This window comes from Podarcis raffonei, chromosome 2 (assembly GCF_027172205.1).
Source record: "Podarcis raffonei isolate rPodRaf1 chromosome 2, rPodRaf1.pri, whole genome shotgun sequence".
Classification (NCBI taxonomy): domain Eukaryota; kingdom Metazoa; phylum Chordata; class Lepidosauria; order Squamata; family Lacertidae; genus Podarcis; species Podarcis raffonei.
The window spans coordinates 6,918,680-6,942,687 of NC_070603.1; the positions used below are offsets into that span (position 1 = coordinate 6,918,680).

At 43.9% G+C, this 24,008-nt stretch overlaps 1 protein-coding gene across 1 annotated transcript; it reads left to right on the plus strand.

Annotated features, from left to right (window-relative positions):
* The first annotated feature begins 1,954 nt into the window (after nt 1-1,954).
* LOC128409639 (keratin, type II cytoskeletal 8-like) lies at nt 1,955-23,177 on the plus strand. The gene is made up of 11 exons (XM_053380204.1): nt 1,955-2,233; nt 9,074-9,111; nt 9,345-9,468; nt 9,971-10,182; nt 10,358-10,418; nt 12,658-12,753; nt 14,147-14,311; nt 16,328-16,453; nt 17,347-17,567; nt 21,519-22,116; nt 23,130-23,177. The coding sequence occupies exons 1-11, from the start codon at nt 1,955-1,957 to the stop codon at nt 23,175-23,177; spliced, it is 1,968 nt and encodes a 655-aa protein (XP_053236179.1).
* The last annotated feature ends 831 nt before the right edge of the window (nt 23,178-24,008 follow it).

Below are 24,008 nucleotides of genomic sequence, written 5' to 3' on the forward strand. Positions count from 1 at the left end.
AGGCTGCTGGTCCCTTATTTTCAAATCTGTAAGTTGACAGCTATGCCCTTTGCCCCAAAAATTGTGCATATTTACACCCCCACCACATGTGAACCTAATACTGAACATAATACTGAATATTCCTTGTTTATTGGATTTAATCAGACTGGTGTTGAATACCATCTCCACATCTCCAAACTAACTTATAATAATTTTCTTCTAACCTTATAGACAACATTCTCAAAGCGTGTTTTCCCTATATTTTCCCCAGCTTTGACTATTTTTCTGCCCACACAGGGCTCTTAAATGTGGCAAAACTGACTGTGCTGTGTTATTGTTTGTTCCTTGTTTCTCTTTGTTTACTGTTTCATGCATCCTGTTCTATTTGCTGTTGCATTTTTGTTTACCACTTTGGTCATTTTCTTCAGGGAAAAGTAGTTTATATATTTTGTAAGTGGAGAGGATGATGGATAAATGGGAAAGATAAATAGTTATCAGAATATAACCCCACCTCTATTAAAAAATGCAGTTTCTCACATGATCTATATTACATCTCTTTCCCAAACAGGATATTTTCAGGGAACCTTGCAAGTGTAGGTAAGTAATGTCAAAGTTTACCTGTTGGAATTCCAAAGATTGCTCTCTTTATGGGAACATAAGAAGTGGCTTTGCCATGTGCAACGGAATGAGGTGGAAATAAGGTGTTAAGTGTCCTAAAGTGGCAGAAGGCTGAACCACTTTAGCCTGCCAAAACAAACACCAGCACCAACATTATTTGCAAGCAGAAAGCTAGAACAGCAGGGAGGAGACAGGTATTTGATTTTTAATTCAAAACTTGTGATTTGCAATGGTCTATTCCGTTCACTGCTCTGGTTTGCCAGAAGCGGCTTAGTCATGCTGGCCATATGACCCGGAAGCTGTCTGTAGACAAACGCCGGCTCCCTTGGCCAGTAAAGCGAGATGAGCACCGCAACCCTGGAGTCATCCACGACTGGACCTAACTGTCAGGAGTCCTTTACCTTTACTATTTTATTCCATCACCACATTATGCTGCATGTACATAGGTTGCCATATGTCCTCTTTTTCCAGGACATGTCCTGTTTTTCCAGGGTAGAGTCATCATAGTGATCCATAGTTAAAAGTAAAAGGTAAAGGTAAAGGGACCCCTGACCATTAGGTCCAGTTGCGGATGACTCTGGGGTTGCGGCGCTCATCTCGCTTTATTGGCCGAGGGAGCCGACGTCTGTCTGCAGACAGCTTCCGGGTCATGTGGCCAGCATGACTAAGTTGCTTCTGGCAAACCAGAGCAGCACACGGAAACACCGTTTACCTTCCCGCCAGAGCGGTACCTATTTATCTACTTGCACTGACGTGCTTTTGAACAGCTAGGTTGGCAGGAGCTGGGACCGAGCAACGGGAGCTCACCCTGTCACGAGGATTCGAACTGTTGACCTTCTGATCGGCAAGCCCTAGGCTCTGTGGTTCAACCCACAGTGCCATCCGCATTCTATAGATAAAAGTAGAAGCCAGCAAACGTGTCCTCTTTTTTCTCTCTTCAAAATATGGCAACCTTATCTCTGCCACAGTGCCATTCTCTACCTCAAACTGACAGCATCTCTCTAAGATTAAGGTAAAGCCCTTCCTAGCCCTTGAGATACCAGAATTTGCATCGGTGGGACGTAATGCATGCAAAACTCAACTGCAAAGTGGTGTGAGGCCTCCCCAAATATATATTAGATCTCTGGGGAAGTTCCAGTATTGCTGTACCCAGCTAACCAAGAATGCTGTTGTCATGCTATTGTAACCATCACTGTGATTACCATTGCAGCAGTGCTTCCTAACCCAGGCAAAGTAGCTGATGACTGTGGCCATGAACCAGCATATGCCTCTCTAAGCAGAGGGCTCAGCGGCAGAAGTGGGAAACATACCGGTAGTCCTGGTGGCCCAGGGAAGAGACAGAAGTCGAACCTTGGAGATGCAGAGTGCCATGTTGCCGGATACACATCAAGAAATGTACCTAACACTGTGGGTAGGCTGTACATCCCTGGAAGTGAAGATTTCAGCCCAGACGGTGGGTACCACATCACCAGTGGTGGTGGCAACACCAACTCCAGAGCAGCTCAGAGACCCAGAGGTGCTACCTGTGCAACTGGTGGTTGTACCACTGCCATTGTGGCAGGTAGATGTGTTGGTGGCTACTCCAGTGTTGGTAACTCAGCTGGTGCATGCTGTCACGCACATTCATGCAACCATGGTATGAAAATATCATCATGCTTCAGCAAAAGCAGCAGAATGTGAACACTCAGTTCCCAAGGCTAGGACCAAATTACGTAAGAAGAAGAAAAGAAAGAGGCTTCCAATAAGAAATGCATCTTATAAACCACGAGACAAGAATGTTGTTGTTGTTGTTGTTGTTGTTGTTGTTGTTTTTAACTTCCATAGAAATTTCCATGTGCACAGTGGCTCCTTCCTCCTGCAGTAACTCCTGTAATGGAGCCTATGTTGGTCCCATTTCACAGATGAGGAGCTGAGGCTGAGAGATAGTCCAAGAGGTAGTCCAGAACAAATTAAGATGTTTGGATTGTGGGTTTAAAATAACTGCTTGACCTTGATTAGAAGTTCTATGATGTTGCAGAAAGGCTGCCGTGTGTGAGCTGAGTTCCTGAGTTCAACAGGAACAAAAAATGCTTCACAGGGAATCACATCAATAACCCACCTAGCCCAGGGCTGGCAGCAGTGCTCCAAGGCCACCTTTCCTGGCCTTGTTATTCAAAGTCCCCAAGCTCCATTAGGAATTCCCATGTGTGTGTGGAGATCTCTGCAGTGAATGGCAACATCTTATAAAACCCAGGATGGCCAGATGTTACTCTTCTGGCCTTGAAAACCCCTTAAGGTTTTGCAAACATTCTGTGTTTTGAAGAGTCATGTGAGTATCCACAATGAATGCTTGCAAAGTCCTGGCTTATGCGCTTCCTCGTCCCTCCCTTGCTGGCCCTTCAACCTTTTGCAACCAAAGTGGGAGCAAAACACTGTTAAACAGTTGAAAAATAGGACTCGGCTTACTTCTGGACTTGTCAGCCAGTAGAAATTGAACTTCAGGGCATGCTCAAAAGCATGGGACAGAGGTACCATCTTGAATAGAATATGGGAGGGGCAGGTAAGCCCCACCCTGCATAATTGACCACAAGACATGGTACACGCACACCATTTGAATGGCAATGCCCATCAACTTTGTGGGGACTGAAGGAACCTCGGTCTCTAGCAGTTGGGATCAGTAGATTGGTAGTTTTCTAAAATGTGTGACCCACCCCCCTGGAGGATTGATCCAGACCCTCTGGATTTGCAGCTACACAAAATGAGCAAACTCAGTTTTCAGGAAAAGAGAGAAGTTTATTGAATACTAAATTAGTTGTGGTCCTTCTCTAGGAGTCTATCCACCGTCTTTTAACACATGCCTGCAACGGCATGGGAACTGTTTCGCTAGGCTTCCGTTCCTCGCAGTTTGAGAGTTTGTGTAAAAATGGATGGCATGTGAATGGGAGAGTGTGATGCCAATCACATAGCAGAGAGGGAGCTAAACCAACCAAAAGAGCAAAGGTGGGAGGATTGTGTGTGAAGGGGCTGTGCCAGCACAATAAGCACCTCCTTGCTGTTGTTTCATTGTTGCATTGCATTGCATTGTTAGGCTTTTGGTGTCCTTTTCAGTGTTGGGTTAAAAAGAATGTTTTCAGCCATCATATGTGGAAATGTGGGAAATGAATATACAATATACAATATACAATATTTAGTTCACCTTTTATTTCATATCTGAAGTTGTTTCTGTGCACAAAATGCATTCTGTCTTAAATCTCCAGTGTGTGTAACAGGCCGAATTTTCCTTTGTGAGCACCTGTAATTTGCAAATGCAACACTCCGCCATCAGCTGTTTTTGGTTACAAGAGCCAACTCTTTTCTGCTGTATCTACAATAAATTGTATGAAGAAACGATACTGATCGTGTGTGTGTGTGTGTGTGTGTGTGTGTGTGTGTGTGTGTGTGTGTTATTGTTTATCTCTATTAAGGATGGGTAACTCTAGAGATGGAAGACAGATTTGCAGCAACTCTATCTAAATTTCTCATCATCAAAAAGTAATGGGGCAGTCATGTCCAGAGCAAAATGGTACAGATGTCTCAAAATATTCCATGTTGTTCTCCTGCTAGCAGGGCCAGATCAATATATATTGGCACCGAGGTGAACCTCAAAATGGTGCCCCCTCTCCACTAGGTAAAGGGTAAGTGAAGATCTACATTGGAAACAAGGAGGTCATAAATGTTTCCATTGGGATCTGCTGCCCCATGGAACCTGCTGCCCAAGGCAATTGCCTCACTTTGCCGCATGTGTGGGTCAGCTTTTCCTGCCAGACAAGATGACAACATGTTTCATATTATAACTCAGCATCAAAAGCAAAGTTTGTGCCTTTTCCTTTCCCGTCTCTTGTCCTCAATTTAATTCCAAGTCCACACCCAGTACAGCAAGCTATTTTAACATCCCAAAGATAAAGCGGGGGGGGGGGGTTGTCTTGTAATAACTTATGTGTCACTTTAGGACCTTAGGGCTTGTTGTGACTGCAGATACAGAGCCTCCTGCCCCCCCCCAGCAAATTTAATTAATCTCATGTGAAAAGAGCTACAAGAAACCGGATACAGATAGGTAGCCGTGTTGGTCTGCCATAGTCAAAACAAAAAAAATTTTTTTTTACAGCAAACCTTTTTTTCTACAGCAAACCTTTTTAGAACTAAAATACCCAGCAGATGAAGTTAGACAACAGATCAACAGAGCCAGACAGATACCCAGAGAGAACTTGCTGCAAGACAGACCCAAAAAAGAAAATAACAGAACACCTCTAGTCATCACATACAGCTCCCAAGTTAAAACAGTACAACACATCATCAGAGATCTACAACCTCTCCTGGACAATGATAGTTCTCTTTCTCAAGCTCTGGGAGGAAGACCTTTCATTGCCTACAGACAGCCACCCAAGCTTAAACAACTCCTAACCCACAATAATACTACAACCAGACGTAACACGGACACTGGCACCAGAGCCTGCAATAAACCCAGATGCCAACTTTGCCACATACACCCGGACAACACCATTACTGGCCCCAACAACATCACACACACCATCTCGGGACTATTTAATTGCTCATCGTCTAACATTGTATATGCCATCAAATGCCAACAGTGTCCTTCAGCTCTCTATATTGGACAAACAGGCCAAACCTTACGCCAAAGAATAAACGGACATAAATCGGACATCAAGAATCACAAGACAGAGAAACCAGTAGGAGAACACTTCAATCTCCCAGGACATTCTATACAAGATCTCAAAGTAGCTGTTTTACTACAAAGGAATTTCAGAAATAGACTGGAAAGAGAAGCTGCTGAATTGCAACTCATTACCAAACTTAAAACCATGGAGAGACCTGGTCTGAACAAAGACATTGGATTCTTATCTCATTATACATGACAAAGCCATTTTTCACCTTCTCACCCCTTGCTTTTTCCTGTAAGACCTATTGCAGTCGTCAAGAGTCGTCAACAGGCTCATCACAGCTATCTGCCAATCACCCATTCCCACCACCCTTCTGAGTAATACCCCTCCCCACCTTCTCACTATATAGAAGGATCTGGCAACTTCTGTTTCAGTGTATCTGAAGAAGTGTGCATGCACACGAAAGCTCATACCAAGAACTAACTTAGTTGGTCTTTAAGGTGCTACTGGAAAGAAACCGGAGGAATTGTTTTCATCTCTTCTGTGCTAGGCACCAAAACAAAGGAAGAGAACACTTAGGAGGGAGAGGATAATGCCCTCTTTTCAGTTCCTTTATTGCTTCGGGGATTCATTCTGCCCTGCATTCCATGCCTCGTGAATTGGTTTTTTTATGCAGTTAATTTATATGCCGCTGCATAGATCATATCAGAAATTTGGGAGCGGTTTACAAAACCCAATAAAAACGAATCAACATAAACAATAAAATGCAAATTCCACATTCTTATGGTTTAACTATGATTTGCAAAATAAATTCCACATTTGGGACATGCAAAGTTTGCCCTAGTCTTTTAGTTGTTACAGTTTCTTTGCTTCTGCCCCCATTCCTAATGCACAGTAACAAAGTAGTCTTGATCACATAGATATGATCACATCAGTATTTCTTGTTGTGCAGAATACACTCTTGAATGTTGGTACCCCACCCCCTCAAGTTGTATGTACAATTTATCAAGTTTGTCATTTTACATTCTTTTATCAGTGCACACAGGTGTATGTACTAGCAGTCCACTGAACCACATCCCATTTCTTTTGGCAACTATTTATTTAGCAAAAAAAATTATATGTCACGAGCATTGAGAACGTCAGGGGAGACAGTGGCTCCTTACTCATGTTGCTCACCAACCCTGTCATCAGCTCAGCTCTGGCCTTACTCCTCTTTAAAAAAACCAAAACCCAAAAGCCCTCCACCTCCAGTCCCCAACTGAACATTTCACAGAAAGAGTCAAAGATGAACAGCTACTCTCACCACACCCACTCAACACAATCAGCTATGAGGAATGAGACCATGAGCTGCCTCCTGGCCCACACATCTTGTTTCCATCTTACTTGCCCAGCCAACAACCGCCAGATCTTCTCATTCCCACCAACCCACCTCAAGCCTTATAGTGCTGGCACAAATTCAACCATTCAGTCCCTTCCTTGGCCCTCCTGCTCCACATTACACAGTCCTCAGAAGCTGCCACTGATGCTACCCATAATGCCAGTGTAGGTCTAACCCAGTGTTTCCCAAACTTGGGTCTCCAGCTGTTTTTGGACTACAACTCCCATCATCCCTAGCTAGCAGGACCAGTTGTCAGGGATGATGGGATTGTTGTCCAAAAACAGCTAGAGAACCAAGTTTGGGGGAATCTGATCTAACCCCAAGCTCGGGCCCATGCTCAGGCTGCTGTCTTCTCATCAACCTCTACCCCACCCTCACCATTAACGTCTCTACTTTATTCAAATGGAGTTGGCCTGAGCCTGTACCTGGCACCTCAACCTCCCCCACTTGGTTAGAAGCCCCTGTGCCTGCTCCATAGCTGTCAACTTTTCCTTTTCCCCCCAGGGAAATTCCCTTATTCCGAATAGGATTCCTTGCAAGAAAAGGGAAAAGTTGACAGCTATGGCCTGCTCATGCAAGCACCCTCTGTCTTTCCTAACTAAGGTGTTAGGTCAGGGCTAAGTTAGAGCTTTGCGCTCCCTTCTCTGCCTCCTCTCACTACAGCAGTGCCCATTGGGTATAGACCTCTGTCTCAGCTTTGTACCTATTGTCTACAGCCTCTGTCAATCAAGTCTACCCAGTTCACAGTGTCCCATTGAGACACATATCCTATTGAGAGAAAATTACCGTGGTGGTGAGCAACATAAAAATCAGCCATAAAACTGCAACCATAAAACAAATAGAGAATACACCACAAATCAGTCATTCAGATTAATACATGAACACAACTGGATCACCCTCTGGGAAAGTCTGGGGGAGCAAGTGAATTCGAAGTGGATACCTAAGCACCAACACTGTAGATGCCTGCCTTGGAGTAGTTTAACAATCAATCCTCTACCCAGGAAACTCTGGGAATTCCAGTTGCTATGGGGAGAATAAGCAGTTCCTAACATCTCTCAGCACCCTTAACAAATTATAGTTCCCAGGATTCTTTGGAGAAAGCCATGGCTGCTTATATGGTATAATACTGCTTAAAATGTACAATGCAGATAAGGCCTAAGTCAAACAAAGAAAGCTGGTTATACCTGCGTTCCTTCTACTTAAATAAATAAGTGGCACAAAGCTGTGCATAATGGAACTTTCACAGAAGAACAGATTGCTGCTTTAGTCGCATTGTGACACTCATTTTTGTCCCACTGAAATCAACAGAGCTTAGAAAGTAAAACTGGGCCATAAGAATCCATCTTTTCCCTAATCCACAATTCTATGTGCATTTCTGTTGAGCACTTGACACATCTGTGCATTTATTAAGTCTCCATTTATTCAAATAGGAATGGTAAATCACATTTTAATTTATCCTTTGTATAAACAAAGTTTATAAACAAAGGGACGCGGGTGGCGCTGTGGGTAAAAGCCTCAGTGCCTAGGGCTTGCCGATCGAAAGGTCGGCGGTTCGAATCCCCGCGGCGGGGTGCGCTCCCGCTGCTCGGTCCCAGCGCCTGCCAACCTAGCAGTTCGAAAGCACCCCCAGGTGCAAGTAGATAAATAGGGACCGCTTACCAGCGGGAAGGTAAACGGCGTTTCCGTGTGCGGCTCTAGCTCGCCAGAGCAGTGATGTCACGCCGGCCACGTGACCCAGAAGTGTCTGCGGACAGCGCTGGCCCCCGGCCTCTTGAGTGAGATGGGCGTACAACCCTAGAGTCTGTCAAGACTGGCCCGTACGGGCAGGGGTACCTTTACCTTTTATAAACAAAGTTTGAGGATAGCTATTTTTTGTGTGTGGTATGATGGATGGCAAAGAAGCAGCAAACATGAGTTCCATCTGTTGCTCAAAGAAAAAAGGGACAGTAACAAGAAAATTAAGATCCTAAAAGCACAGCCTTGACTTGCAACTCTGCAGAACGTTATCGGCTGTGGTCAACGAAAGAGGAAGACTCCCTTAAATAATTTTCTGTCTAAAGTGTAATTAATGCATTTGAGGGAAATGATTCTCAAATGTAATATCCTACAAGCCAAGCTTGCAAACAAAGCAATTCCTTTAAAAATTCTCATTATTTCTTAGGTTTGCATTCACTATTATGTTCTGTACATCGAAGGGCATTCCTGGGCCTGAGGCAGGCCAAACCCATGCATGCTCCAAAATTAAAGTGTTAGACCAATCAAGGCCAACTCCTCAGCTGTATATAAGAGTTGGCTTTGAGGTATTGTGCCAGAGGATTGCTCTCTCCACTTTGCTTCTTCTGCACCTGCTTTCTTGGAACTAGCCTATCCCAGCTTGTTGCAATGACTCAACACATGTCTGCTGCAAGGACCTTCATGGGAGGAAGGGGATTCAGTTCGGCGTCTGCTGTGTGTGGACTAGGCGGGCACAGGACATATGTCGCCTCTGTGCGCCATCCAGTCAGAAATGGATATGGGGTCCGTGGCTTCAGCAGCCAAAGCCTTTCTAACCTGGGCGGAAGCAGAAGAATTTCTTATGGTGGCTATGGTGCTGGATGTTTTGGTGGCTATGGCGGCATGGGGTTTGGTGGCAGGGTGGGCCATTACGGCCCCAGAATTTATGACTCTGTTGGAAGTTGCGGGCCTTTCCCAGGATATTCTAACTTCAGGGGGGATGGCATCCATGGAGTCAGGATCAACGAGAAGCTCCTGAAGCCTTTACATCTGGGAGTTGATCCACAGGAACATGTCGTACGAAATCATGAGAGGGAAGAGATGAAGAACCTCAACAACCAGTTTGCTGGCTTCATTGATAAGGTGAGAAGGCAAATGTTTTTGACTTAACTCGAAATAAGAAGCCCAATCAGGCCCATGACATGGGTACTTTTAGTACCCATGGCTCTGCATCATCATGCAAGCAACCAATGGGATCAAATTGCGTGCACATGGCGGCACATGGGATTATGGACATTTGTAGAGGCTGAAATGAATTATAAAAGAGAGTTATCTCAAGTGATTAGACAAATTCATGAAGGATAAAGTTTTCACTAGCAACTGACAGTCGCTATGTTATATATTCTGCCTCCAGAATCAAGAGGAAAAAACAATGGGGCAATGCTATAATGCTCATATTCTACTTCTGTACCAGAGCTGGTCAAATAGCTCTTTGGACAAATCCAACAGGGTTCCTTTATTCTTTAAATGCAATACACACAAAAAGCAATTTAAATGCCTGTTCTGAAAGTAGGTTTTCTCTTTGGTTTGTTTTCTGATTGACTTAATTTTGGTATCATTTGGGTGTTTCTTTGTTTTGAAACAGGTACGAACCCTAGAGCAGCAGAACAAGGTTCTTGAAACAAAGTGGAACCTCCTGCAAGAGCATGTCACACCAGCAAAGAAAAACCTTGAACCGTTCTATGAAAGTTTCCTCTGCAACATGAAGAAGGAGCTAGACTGTTTACTAAATGAAAGGCAACATCTGGCAAGTGAAGAGGCTGCCATCCAGCAACTGGTAGAAGAACTGAAGTGCAAGTAATTTGTATTTTAAGCATTTATTATTATTATTATTATTATTATTATTATTATTATTATTAAATATGGGAGGGACATCTTTGAACATCTGAACAGGGCTCTTGTGCACCTTACTATATGGGGTACAGAAAGGTGCTTTTGAGTTGCACACAGCTCTCCCTTCATGTTTCAACAGATATGAAGAGGAATTCAAAAGGCGTACAACAGCAGAAAATGAATTTGTACTACTCAAAAAGGTAAGGTGTTCAGATTGGTGTTCAGATTCAGTGGTTTTCATATGGAGCATAGAGTCTCACTGCAAATTAAGTCCTTCATTTATTTACATAAGAGTCCTGGGGGCAACACTGAGCCCCTGCCAGCAATTCAACCTTTGACTTGCACTTTCCCATTTGTGATTCAAGGACCCACCACCTGCTTGAGGATAAGAAAGACACATGGACACAGTATATTAGGTTAATGGGCTATAAAAAGGCCACAACTTTATTGATTGCAGCATGTGAGAGGTATTGGCTTAGGCATTGGATAAAACAACAGAGCGTGACTCCACCCCCTCGGGGAGGGGTGAGTCTATCAAGGGTTAACCACCAGTGGGAGGAGCCTGTTGATGCAAATACAACTGAAAGCTCCCCCTGATGTCAACGGGGGGTCGTGCCATGGCTCTAGCCACCAGCAAGGGCATCGGACAGGATCCACGACCGCTGGATTCCTTTACCGGAATACCCATAAAATGGAGGGGTAGGCGATGGCCACACCCTGCCCTCCAACACACAAACCATATTCCAATGTCTAACCGCCAATACCCAAAAGTTGTGACGATTTGCTATGAGGTAGGCGAAAAACCAAGTGGTCGGTGCCAATTTGCCAGTTGGATAAAAATTCCTACCAACCACAGGTCCATAGTAATGTCAAGAACCAAACAATGAACCAAGGGAGGGTGGGTGGGTGATCTGACGAGAAGCAGCAGCACAATGGCTGAGAAATGCTGCCGGGCCACGTTTGAGGGGCTAAACCCCGCCCCAAGCCTCCAGCCGATTGGCTGGCCACCTGGGGGGCGTGGCATGGCAGCCAGAGCAGTTGGAAATGGCTCCTGCTCACAACTCCTCCCCTCCCTGAGGAGGAGAGGCTTTCCCACGTGGCAGGCATCCCTCTGAGCAGGAAATCTCTCACGTCATTCCAGGAGTGTCAGCTGGGTCCTGCAACCATGGATGACAAGGGCCGTGGGTGCCATGCAGCACGCATGGCCCTGACACTGAAATTTGTGGGTGTTTGACCTCTTCATGGGGAATTTTGTGGGTGCTTGGGCACACAGAGCCCCAGGGAGTTGGCACCTATGTGTCACCCTTGGAATGCTATCTGCCAGATGAGTCTCAGCACCTTGCAGATACCTTTTGACCTGGCCAGAGTTATTCCCTGAGGAAGTCAGGGCCAAAAGCCAGGAAATGGAAAATTGTTCCAGAAGCCTAAGCTGCCTCTCCACACAAATCTCTTTGGGTTGGATCCAGACAAGAGCAAACAGAACTCTTCATACAATAGTGCTTCTGACTTTTCTACCACCCCAACCTCCTGCACCCCCAGAAAAATCTGTTCTCAAGGGTTAGGGCACCCTGCAAGGGATTGGGTATGGGTTAGGGGGTTGCAGCAGGATGAAAAAATCAGAGCAATTTGTAGGGAAACCCTTGCAAAAGCTTTTTTGCTCATGTAAGAACCTTTGGATCCAAGTCTTTGGTCAGATGGAGCCATCAGGCCTAGCTTCTCTATGTTGCTAAGCAATGGCCCCTGAGTCTAGATTAGGGTCTCTCTGAGACTATATTTCTGCAAATTTTAAAAACTCTTTAAAATGCTGTTTACTTTCTGCCTGTCTGTTCAGATACTGACAAAGGCTCTGTTTGTTTGCCATGAAAGATGGTCAGATAATCAATGGTATGTGTCAGGTACTGTCAATTGCTTTTACTGTTAGTGCTTACCAGTTATAGGCAGTGACCATTTTATGTGCATTGATTGACACGCAGCTGGGCACATGACCTGGAATTGGCCTGAAAAGCAGGTGGGGTAGAATGGGGGGGGGGCAGGGCAAACCTAAGTGTGCTTCACCGACATGTGTGGGGGTCAGGAATGGAACCCCTGTGCAAAATGGTCACCACTTGTACTGCATTCTGTTTATTCTGGATTGCCAAGCATCAAATACCTGTTGAATATTCATGAACCCTGAGAACATTCACCATGAACAAGGTGGGTGTGTATTTATTCCCACTCTAATTCTTGGGTTTGTCATTTCTTGAAGGCTTATGTGTATTTCAGTCATAAAAGAGAGCATCTTTGTTTATCTTCTTGCTTCATGGACTTGCAGTTGGGCATATGCAGTTGTCTGTTCTGAATATTTAGTTACTTGTTCTGAACATTTCCATCCTGCAGCTGGCCTTGTCATTATTATCTCAGCAATTGTTCATGTTTAATTAGCAGTTCCATCTTCTTTAGGATGTAGACTCTCTCGCACTACGCAAGACAGAACTGGAGGGGAAAGTGGATTTGCTGAGACGGGAATTTGAATTCCGCAGATGTGTTTATTTGGAGGTAAGTATGATTCAGTCTTGGATACAGAGACTCATGGACTGAATGTGTAAACATAATTTGTAGCCCTTTATGCCATGAAGACAGGCCTGAGGTTTGTTTGAAGTAATGACCTCGGTCTTCTAGAGGGAGAATGAGAGTGCATTCTCCTCAGTGAATTACTACTCACAGTGGAAAGGTAGTATCCCATGGAAATGGTGAATAGTTGTCTCAGAGGTGATTGATATGTGCAGACAAAATAGAAACTAAGTGAGTACCCTTTAGATCAGGGATGGGGAACCTGTGACCTCTGTTATCCACAAAGGAATGTTTTTGAGATAAGGATAATTGGTCATAAATCAGTGGCAGGGAGGAAAGGAGTCTACCAGCTGCGGGAACAGAAGCTTTTGGATCAACTATTTGCAGTCTGAATTCAGACTTCTTCCTAGACTGGAAAAATGGCAAAGACGGTTTGTTTACTGGAATCCAAATTACAGGACGAAGTGATGCAGTGACTTTTGGAAACTGTGAGATAACCACTTCTCCCAAGGCATGACAGGAATCATCAAGAGTTATAGGAATGAAAGATATAACACCATATATGGATGGGAAAACATCACATACAGGAAAGAATAAGGATTACAGTTAAAGTTCCTGACTTGAAATTTTATAAATTACCTAATGTACCAACACAAATGAAATCACAAGATTGTAGCTATTATATAAAGGATTATTATATCTGAATGTAATGGGAATTATTAAGATTTTGGAATGCAGAAAAAATATAGAAAAACAACACTATAAAATCTAGCATGCAGTTTGATTAAATTGTATAATTTTACATTTGAATAATTATATTAACTGGATAAAATTGGAACAGTGGTACCTCTGGTTGTGAATGGGATCTGTTCCCAAGGCCCGTTCATAACGTGAAAAGCCCGCAACCTGAAGCACCATATCTGTACAAGTGTGCTGCGCGATTTGGTATTTGTGAGCATGTGCGAAGCACGATTTAGCGCTACTGCACATGCATGAGCAGCAAAACCCGGAAGTAACCCTTTCCGGTACTTCCGGGTCACCACGGGATGCAACCTGAATAAACGTAACATGAAGCAAACATAACATGAGGTATGACTGTATTGTTATAATGAGGCTGCTATTGGAACGATATTAGAAAATCAATAAAAACACATTTTAAAAATAAAAACCCCCAATACTACTACCACTACCTTTGAGTCCAATGCAGAGTGCTTTTACAATTCATATCTGTTGAGCCTATATTCATTAGGTCAGAGCTTCTAGAATAGTGGGTGTCATCTGCCAATCTACTTTAACCCTTTCGCTTTTTAGAAACTAAACCTAGAGGTGTGATATTCCTTAATTTCTCGTTCACATGCAGCCTTTTTGTGAATTGCAGGAATTAGCACAGTTGGATGGCCATGTCTGTGACACAAATATCCTCTTGCAAATGGACAACAATCGAGGCTTGGATGTTGACTGCATCATCAGAAATGTTGAGGCCTGGTATCAGAGCATCGCCCAGAGGAGCAAAGAAGAAGTCAATGCTTTGTATGAAAACAGGGTAAGCCAGTGTAGCCTTATTAGACTATACCAATTGGTGGGGTCTGTGTTGCTCCCGGGAGGGAGAAAGGAAGTGAAATGACACCAAGATTGATTCAGAGAAAGAGTTTATTCTGCTCTCCGGATAGCAGAAGGCACTTGCGTGGTCAGTTCACAGCAAGTCCAAAGAAATGAGAAATTTCATGCAGTATATATATCCTCCAGGCACCCTCTCCCCACTTCCCCAGGAATCCAACCACATCAGCTTATACACGTAAGTTGACATCCATGACCATAAACAGATATTCCTGTTCCGGTACTCTTGACCATAAAAGGTTGTTCCTGTTCCTATACTCTTATCTTGGGGCAGGAGGTCACCAACTCTAAGAGCACTCCTGGCACCGTTCCTGGGTCTCTTGTCAGACCTGTCAAGGTCTGTGCGTCTTTGTGGTCAGGATGTAAGATAAGACCCAGACGTGCCATCCCTTTCTCCACTCAGAACTGGCAAGGCCATCCATTGCCGTCACGGACTGATAAAGGAGAGGGCTTTGAGCACTTGTTTATACAGCTGGCTTTCTGTTTATACATTGGCTCAAGAGCTCAAGTTAATGCATTTTAGAAATGATCCCTTGGAGAAGGAAAATGGGGATTTTGGGTCCTGTTTCAGACTGACTGCACAGAAACCCATTCCTTCACCAGAACAGAGGTGCATTGCACTGAACTGGGAGAGCAGGCAGCTTTTGAGACCACACATTTACTGTCATGATAAAGGGAAAACTACTGGATGCAAGTCTAGGAATGCTTCCAAAATTCTGCCCATCTAAACTGATGATATTCCAAATTAGGTTGAACATGTTTCTGAAGTGGAACCAATGCATTACAGAAGTTCATTGTTCTAGCTTTTATTTCTGAAATCTGTACAGGGTCCTATATATGGCTGGGTCAAAGAACCTTTTTGCTTTTTGCCTTAACCAGTGTGAAAGAGGGCGTGTGCACATCAGCAAGACACTATACTTAGTACTATTTTTCTAGAAAAGAGGTGTTAGAACTCACCATGAACATAACCCTCGTCCTCTTTGAATGGCAATGGTGCCCACCTGAGAGTTGCCGGAACTCAGTTCCGGTGAGTTCCAAAGCCCTGACTGTACTCAAGATTTCATCAAGATTGCTTTTTTTGTCACAATTTTTCAGTGTGCATATATTGATAATGTAGAGGGATTAAAAGGTGGTAATGAACCAAAAGTACTGCAAGTGTACTCCAGTTTTGAAAATGTGGGAGCCCTCCATCCCACTTAAAAAAGCAACCTTAACCTTTCCTCAAAGTTATTTTCATTCTCATTCTAAGTGATTCTTTTTTTTGGGGGGGAGCAAGCTGGTAACCAGTGTACAGTGGTACCTCGGGTTAAGTACTTAATTCGTTCTGGAGGTCTGGTCTTAACCTGAAACTGTTCTTAACCTGAAGCACCACTTTAGCTAATGGGGCCTCCTGCTGCCGCCGCACTGCTGCTGCACAATTTCTGTTCTTATCCTGAAGCAAAGTTCTTAACCCGAGGTAATATTTCTGGGTTAGCGGAGTCTGTAACCTGAAGCATATGTTACCTGAAGCGTATGTAACCCGAGGTACCACTGTAGATGTGATTGGTTTTGGGCAGTATTGTGTGATTTCATTGTTTTATAAACATGGACGGACATGGTTGGTCTCCAAAGTCTCTCACAGTCCTCAACAGTTTCACTACAATATTTTCTGGGAATATTTGTTAGTTATAATTTATATTTTCTCCAATTATTATTATATGTCTTGTTTCTATACTGTTCTTATATTTGAGATGTATATATGTTTTGTTATAAGTGTGGAATTCAATTTATTTTTAAGGAAGGTAAATAGCTAATAACAATCTACATATATGCAGATCCCCTTCACCAGAAACTTTTGGTAGACCCTACTAAAACTCAAGCATCCTTTCACCCAAGGAGGAGCTTTCAGATTTCACTTGGTGACAATTCTCTTATTAACAGCCTTCTCTTTTCTGGGTACCAGTTTCAAGAGCTCCAGCAGCAAAGAGGGAAATACTCAGACAATCTGAAGATAAATCAGCACGAGATTGCAGATCTGACCAGGCTGGTCAATAAGTTGCAGTCTGAGAACGATGCTATTAAAAAGCAGGTAGGAGAGAATTTGTCACTTGCTATGTCTTTATTTGGGAGCAAATGGTCAGCCATACCATATATACAAGTGACACCAGACTAAACCAAAACACCTTACTATTTTTTGAGAACTTCAGCGCTGAAGAACGTTTTCCCCTTGAAGATCTTTCTGAGCACAGAAACTTTGGGTGGGGTTGGGGGAGAATGCTAGCTTCTTTGGTCAGTTTGACCTGCTTTTCTTTCCTCTCTTCTGAGCTGCCCTTAGTAACACTGTAGCAAAATCTGACTGGTGATTTTATTTGCCATTGTTTCGATATCAGTATCAATATCAGAAGCAGAGCAAATGGTGGAGCAAAGCTTCTGCCCTGGATGAAGTGGGGTGGGTGTCAGGAAGGCCAGCATTGTGTGGTTGCACCATCAGGAATGCCACCACCAATCCAGTGTTCTCACCAGTGCAACCATATGATTTTGACCTCACTGCTGCCCCATCCTAGCCCCGCGCCGGTAAACAGCTCTGATACTAGTGTCAGGAGGTCAGTTCCATCCCACCACAGGTGCTGCTACTGATAGCTAACAATTTAAAACAGGCCTCCAAGATGGCTTCCAAAATAAGTAATCTAAGTCATTTGCAGAGTGGGGAAAATTCAGCCCTTTCTTCTTCTTTTGTCTTGGCCACTATGCTCCCACATCTTTGAACTGCCTGGATTTAAGTGGGTGGCTTCTTTCATGGTTTTGATCCTTTCCCTCCAATCAGAACTTAACATTTTTGTTTATGGTTCTAAATTGAATGGAAGAAAAATGAGAAACGGAGAGAAACAGAAATTAGCTGATTCACCGATCCCTAGTCACCACATAATCTTACGGAATTTCCTCTTAAATCAGTTCAGATTTTTGTTTTGCTTTGTTTGACAGGTTGATATTTTGCAATCAGCCATTTGTGATGTTGAGCACCGTGGAGATGGTGCTCTTAAAGATGCTCGGGATAAGCATATTGAGCTGCAGACAGCCCTCCAGAAGGCCAAGGATGACCTAGCTGGCTTGCTGAGGGACTACCATGAACTCCTGAACACCAAGTTGGCTCTGGATATTGAGATTGCTACATATAAGACACTCCTGGAAGGGGAGGAGTACAGGTAACTGCGAATTATACAAAAATATATGGGCACACATGCAAACATGCTAAACATAGTTAGTTAAACGCACCGAGATTTATTTTAGCATCCTTTATTTATTTTTGATTTGACTCTGATTTCATTAAAGAGCAACTTTGCTACAAGCAAAATTCAGCAGCAGCCCTCAAGATGTGTGGTTGAGTCATTGTTGCAGTCTTGGATAGCAAGGAAGAGAGGTGAGGAGTTGATGAAGTTGATGTGGTGCAAGCATGCTAGTGGAGCCAATCCAGTGCTCCTGCTGGCACATTTGCACTGTACTGACCTCACAGCTTCCACCCTGTCTTCATCCTAGTATGCAGCAGTGACTCAGCTAGAGGACTGTCAGGTTAATGGCATTGCCCCACCATGCCATCTGCTCCTGGCTCAGCCATGAAGACATGGAGCTGGTAACATTTTTGCCTGCAAGTGAAGGCCAACTAGGGAAGTGTCCACACAGATCTCTGTTAGCAACTCATTCCAAATTGCGAATGAGAAAGACTCTGCTCCTGGCCAGCAGCTGGATCCAGCCTGATCTGAAGCATAGGAGCCAAGTCCTTGGGGCCAGCCCTTCCCCGAAATTGATGGGCATTGCCGTTCAAATGGTGTCCATGTACCCCATCATGTGATCAATTATGTGGGGAGGGGCTTACTTGTCCCCTCCCATGATATTTTATTCAAATTGGCAACCCTGATTTGAAGCTGTGCTGATGACTTTTGTAGATCCTCTGGCTACAGCCTGATGCCAGGCTGCCCTTCTTGGAACATGGGACTTATCCACAGAAGACAAACCTATGAATAAAGCAAGCCCAAGGCATTTTGCTGTCTGAAGTGAAGAGCAATTCCCCCGCATTCCACATTTAGAAGACCAGCAACTGACCCTTACCCTTACCTCAACACTCATCCCGAGACAGTGCGTCTGAGGGCAGGAGACTTAATTAGGGACCAAGGGGACTCCTATACTCTAGCACCTCAATGCTGTTTCAACACACTTTCACTAACAGTCCTAGAGAAAACACACACCTTAGTACAGTGGTACAGTGGTACCTCGGGTTAAGAACTTAATTCATTCTGGAGGTCCTTTCTTAACCAGAAACTGTTCCTAACCTTAAGTACCACTTTAGCTAATGGGGCCTCCTGCTGCCACCATGTCGCCGCCACGCGATTTCTGTTCTCATCCTGAAGCAAAGTTCTTAACCCAAGGTACTATTTCTGGGTTAGCGGAGTCTGTAACCTGAAGCGCCTGTAACCTGAAGCGCCTGTAACCTGAAGTGTCTGTAACCTGAGGTACCACTGTACCTCAATTTAAGAACAGTCCGGTTTAAGAACTATTCGGTTTACAAACTCTGCAAAACCGGAAATAGTGTCCTGGTTTGAGAACTTTACCTTTCTCTAAGAATGGAATCCGAACAGTGGAAGGGCACCAGCGGCAGGAGGCCTCATTAGGGAAAGCGTGCTTCGGTTTAAGAACAGTTTTGGTTTAAGAACGAACTTCCGGAACAGATTAAGTTTGTAAACTGAGGTACCACTGTATAGTTCTCCATTGGCTGTTGGTTGGGTAAGTCAACTCACAACAAGATGATGTCACATAATGCATTTTCCATCATCAGATGTTATGCAGGGGCAGGAATAGGAGGCATGGTGCAGGCTTTGCCTAAGCAAATTGGGCTTCCACTTGTGCAATGGGGTTTCCTTCCCCCTCCTCCCTCCATGCCCCCTCACATGCCCCCAAATGGGCTTGGTGTGGTTGGGAGAGGCCCCACCCCCAGAACAGTGCATGGGAGAAGTAAAGGTGTGATCGTTCTGCCTGGCAAGCTACAATGCTTGTGTTAATGGGACATTCACCATCGTGCAACACTGAATTCCATCCATGGTGTTGCCAGTTTTGGAGATGGCCATGCCGTTCCGAGCGCAAACATTTCTGTGAAACACAGGCATCAAAACAGGAAACCATGATGGGGCAATCTGATAAATTAAGGGCTAGCATGACCTTAGATAAGCAATAAGTGATTTTAATTAAGATTGAACTTGTCTGATAATATAGAAACTAGTACTTTCTAAATAAGATATTGACACGCTATGTGCTCTCCATTGAAATGAATCATAGAATCATAGAGTTGGAAGAGACCACAAGGGCCATCGAGTCCAACCCCCTGCCAAGCAGGAAACACCATCAGAGCACTCCTGACATATGGTTGTCAAGCCTCTGCTTAAAGACCTCCAAAGAAGGAGACTCCACCACACTCCTTCGCAGCAAATTCCACTATCGAACAGCTCTTACTGTCAGGAAGTTCTTCCTAATGTTTAGGTGGAATCTTCTTTCTTGTAGTTTGGATCCATTGCTCCGTGTCCGCTTCTCTGGAGCAGCAGAAAACAACCTTTCTCCCTCCTCTATGTGACATCCTTTTATATATTTGAACATGGCTATCATATCACCCCTTAACCTCCTCTTCTCCAGGCTAAACATGCCCAGCTCCCTTAGCCGTTCCTCATAAGGCATTGTTTCCAGGCCTTTGACCATTTTGGTTGCCCTCCTCTGGACACGTTCCAGTTTGTCAGTGTCCTTCTTGAACTGTGGTGCCCAGAACTGGACACAGTACTCCAGGTGAGGTCTGACCAGAGCAGAAATGAAGAGATGTTGTAGGTGCGAATTCCACCCTGCATTTGCAAAGGGCATGTGCAGCAGAATTGCCTGGGTGGATTCTGCTTCAAATCCATAATCAAGGTAAACTAACAGCAATTATGCATTTTCTTTTTTCCGCAACAGGATAGTCAGAGGAAATCTTGTTGCTATAGGTGAGTAAAACCAATGAGGTTGTGCTGGGCTTGGGCAATCTACTACATGATCTTGTTGTTGCCTTTTTCATGTCTGCTGCCTTTATAACTTTTCTGCATCCTTAACAATTGGAGACCGGAGTGGTGTGTGTGTGTGTGTGTGTGTGTGTGTGTGTGTGTGTAACTTCACTCCTCCAGGTTCCTTCTTTGTGATCCTGCTTAGATCTGCTGCACCCAAGCCATCTTTATGCTTCACTGGCTAGACTTCCCAGATGATCATTTGGCATTCCCCAAATAATTTCTATCAATCAACCAGACTATTCCCTTGATTGTCCCGAGGAATCTCGATATGGTGCACTCTTTGGCAGAAGTGATTCATTGGGTTGGGCAGAGCTGTAACAGTAGCTTTCCAGAAGGCGGGCCATTATTGCTTCCTGGGAGGGAGAGGGGATGGGCTGAAGTGACAGTGAGGTCAGTGTAGTGCATCTGAATTTGTTCTGCCAGTGTGTTTGCACTGCACCAACCTCCCTACCACCTTCCCTCTGCCAGTAAGCAGCAACAGCCCACCTGCTGGAAAGATAGCCCACCTGATTAACCACTTTTGCTCTTTGGTCAATTCCCAGTCTGCAACAATGAGGGCACAGTTCTGTTAGCACACTGATGGATCATAGAGTTAGAACTGATTCTTACATTAACTTTGTCCAATATTCAAAACCAAATTTTTTTTCCTTCCAGTAGCACCTTAAAGACCAACTAAGTTAGTTCTAACTTAGTTGGTCTTTAAGGTGCTACTGGAAGGAAAAAAATTTTTGTTTTGACTATGGCAGACCAACACGGCTACCTATCTGTAATTTGTCCAATATTGGCCACTTAGATAGCTAAGGAATGATTGTGCCAACACTGAAGATGTCATGTCTCTTTGTTAAACTCCCACCTGAGTCGGAGGTAATCTGAACTGTGTTTAGAAAACTATTGATTTCCAGGTCATTGCACTCATCTGGTTCAAACTGACCTACTCCAAAAGAAATCCACTTCATTCAGTCATTGCTATTCATTCACACACAGAGAGAGAAAGAAAGAATGCTAGGGAGATTTCCAACGCAGTTTTCACCTCATGGCAACTCAGCAACAACAAAGCTGCAACGATAAGGTGATAATCAGGTCTCTTTCTGGCTGGGTCAGTTCCAATCTCACTTCTGAATGTTTCCTCCTTGCAGATGTTTTCAAGCCACCCTACACAGAGGGCTCTTCTGGATTTACTTCTTCAGGTGCACATGGTCCTACAGGTGGTGGATACGGTGGAGGACACAGTGAAGGACATCGTGGAGGTTATAGTGCAGGAGGCCATGGGAGCTACAAAAGGAGCTCCAGAAGTGTTGGAAACCACCCAAGGACTGTAGATAGTCATGTAGATGCAGGACATGCCTCTGCAGATGCAGAACTCTACTCAGGAACACAATACAGCTCCCAGAATGTGTCTCAATCTGCTTGTAAACCAAGTTCTCCTGTAGGCGTTGACAGTCCCACAACAGGAGGAAGAGCTGGCATAGGGGTAGACTGTGGCCCAGGTGCAGGGTTTAGCTCAGGAAGCGCACAAGCATCAGCCAGCAAGGGGCATGCCACTGGGAGTATAGGAGGAGGTTGCCCAGATGGAGGCTACCTGTCTGGGGGTTATGGACCACCTGGTGTCATCCCATTTGGAGCTGGATTTGGACCTAGGATTGCAGGTGGCCTGGGGGTTGTGGGTTGCCAGCCTGGGGTAGGTGGCCCATCTATAGGAGGTTTTGGCTTTGGGGGGGAACCCTGTGTAGGAGTAGGTGCCCCTGTTGGTGTGTGTATTCCTAGAGCCATAGGTGCTCCTGTAGGTGTGTGTTGCCCTGGAGCCATAGGTGCTCCTGTAGGTGTGTGTTATCCTGGACCAGTAGGTGCCCATGTTGGAGTGTGTTATCCTGGAGCAGTAGGTCCTTTCAGAAATACTGCAATTTAGCATGATTCATATAAACTCCTCATTTTTTGAATCAAGTCATTTTCAATCTGCAAGCACTACCTGAAGCAGTGATCAGGGCCCCTGCCAGTGCTATAGGATTTCGTGACACATGAAATCTTTTGTAACAACATTCCTCTTTTCCTTGGGCCATTCTGTAGTTGCACTCTAATGAATCCACTTCTTCCTTAAAGTTAGGTGTCTGCTGCTGCGGCACATATACTTCCCCCACCTTTTCTTCCTTTTTTATTTTTGACACTGACATCTTTATGAAACACACCCTCAATAAAATCAATCATATATATTTTTTGTTTTATTCGAAAGTACAGGTGAAACTCGAAAAATTAGAGTATCGTGGAAAAGTTAATTTATTTCAGTAATTCAACTTAAAAGGTGAAACTAATATATGAGATAGACTCATGACATGCAAAGCGAGATATGTCAAGCCTTTATTTGTTATAATTGTGATGATCATGGAGTACAGCTGATGAAAACCCCAAATTAACAATCTCAGAAAATTAGAATATTAAATGAAATCAGCAAAACAAGGACTGCAAATAGAGCAATATTGGACCTCTAAGAAATAGAAGCACGCATATGTACTCAGTACATATGTACTCGCTTTGCATGTCATGAGTCTATCTCATATATTAGTTTCACCTTTTAAGTGGAATTACTGAAGTAAATAAACTTTTCCACGATATTCTAATTTTTCGAGTTTCACCTGCACCTCTTTAAAAAGGCTTTGTGCATTGGTTCATTTTTTGAAGTCTCTCTTTGTGATGTAGACAACTTTAAATGACTCTTATCACACCTTCACTTCTGCACCGTTCTGACTAATACAAGGATATGTATAGCTCCCCCCTCCTAGTGCATTGTTTCCTCCCTATGTTTGGACTACAATGTCCTTCTCTTACTCTGGTAATGTAAACGGTACAACATCACTGTCAGACTCTTTTGCAATACAAAGCAAAAATATTTCAAGCAGAAAACAGCTTCAGAAATCCAAATGCACAAAATCTACAAGTATTCATATAGTATTTCTAACTGATTTGTAGTACAAAATGGATAGGGTGCGGAAAATAGAATTTATTGGGAAAGACTGCAATGGTGAGGGAAAGTGGGTGAGGGACAACTGGAGATCAATAGTAGAGATAGTATGTAAGGACAGAGCAAAGGGATCAGTGTCCATCAAGAAAGATGAACCAAGAATAAGAAGCTCAGCATCTTGACCACTCAAAGCACTAACACCACTTCCCCTCCAAACACACACATATTCTAAGGGCTTTTGAATGCTGAACCATAAATGGAGAATTTCCCCCATCACCATGAGGACTAGAGATGTGCTCCTCAAAAAAAGAGATGGAAAACTTGGCTTGCTTTATTTTCAAGATTCAGTTTGTGGCACCACATTCTTCCCCTGTCAGGTTAATTCTGTATTACATGGCATGACAAGTGACCACAGAAATGTTTAGATGCCCTATAAGTAGTAATTATGGTCATTCATAGCAAATGATGGGTTTTCCTCAAAAGTTGCGTTTCATAACATCACAAGAACACTCCACTTAAGTGAAGGTCATTGTGTAAGACCGAAAGGCCTTCTTCATGTATCATTTTTTGCCATCATTGAAAATGCATTAGATTACACAAGCTCTGTACTTGAGGTT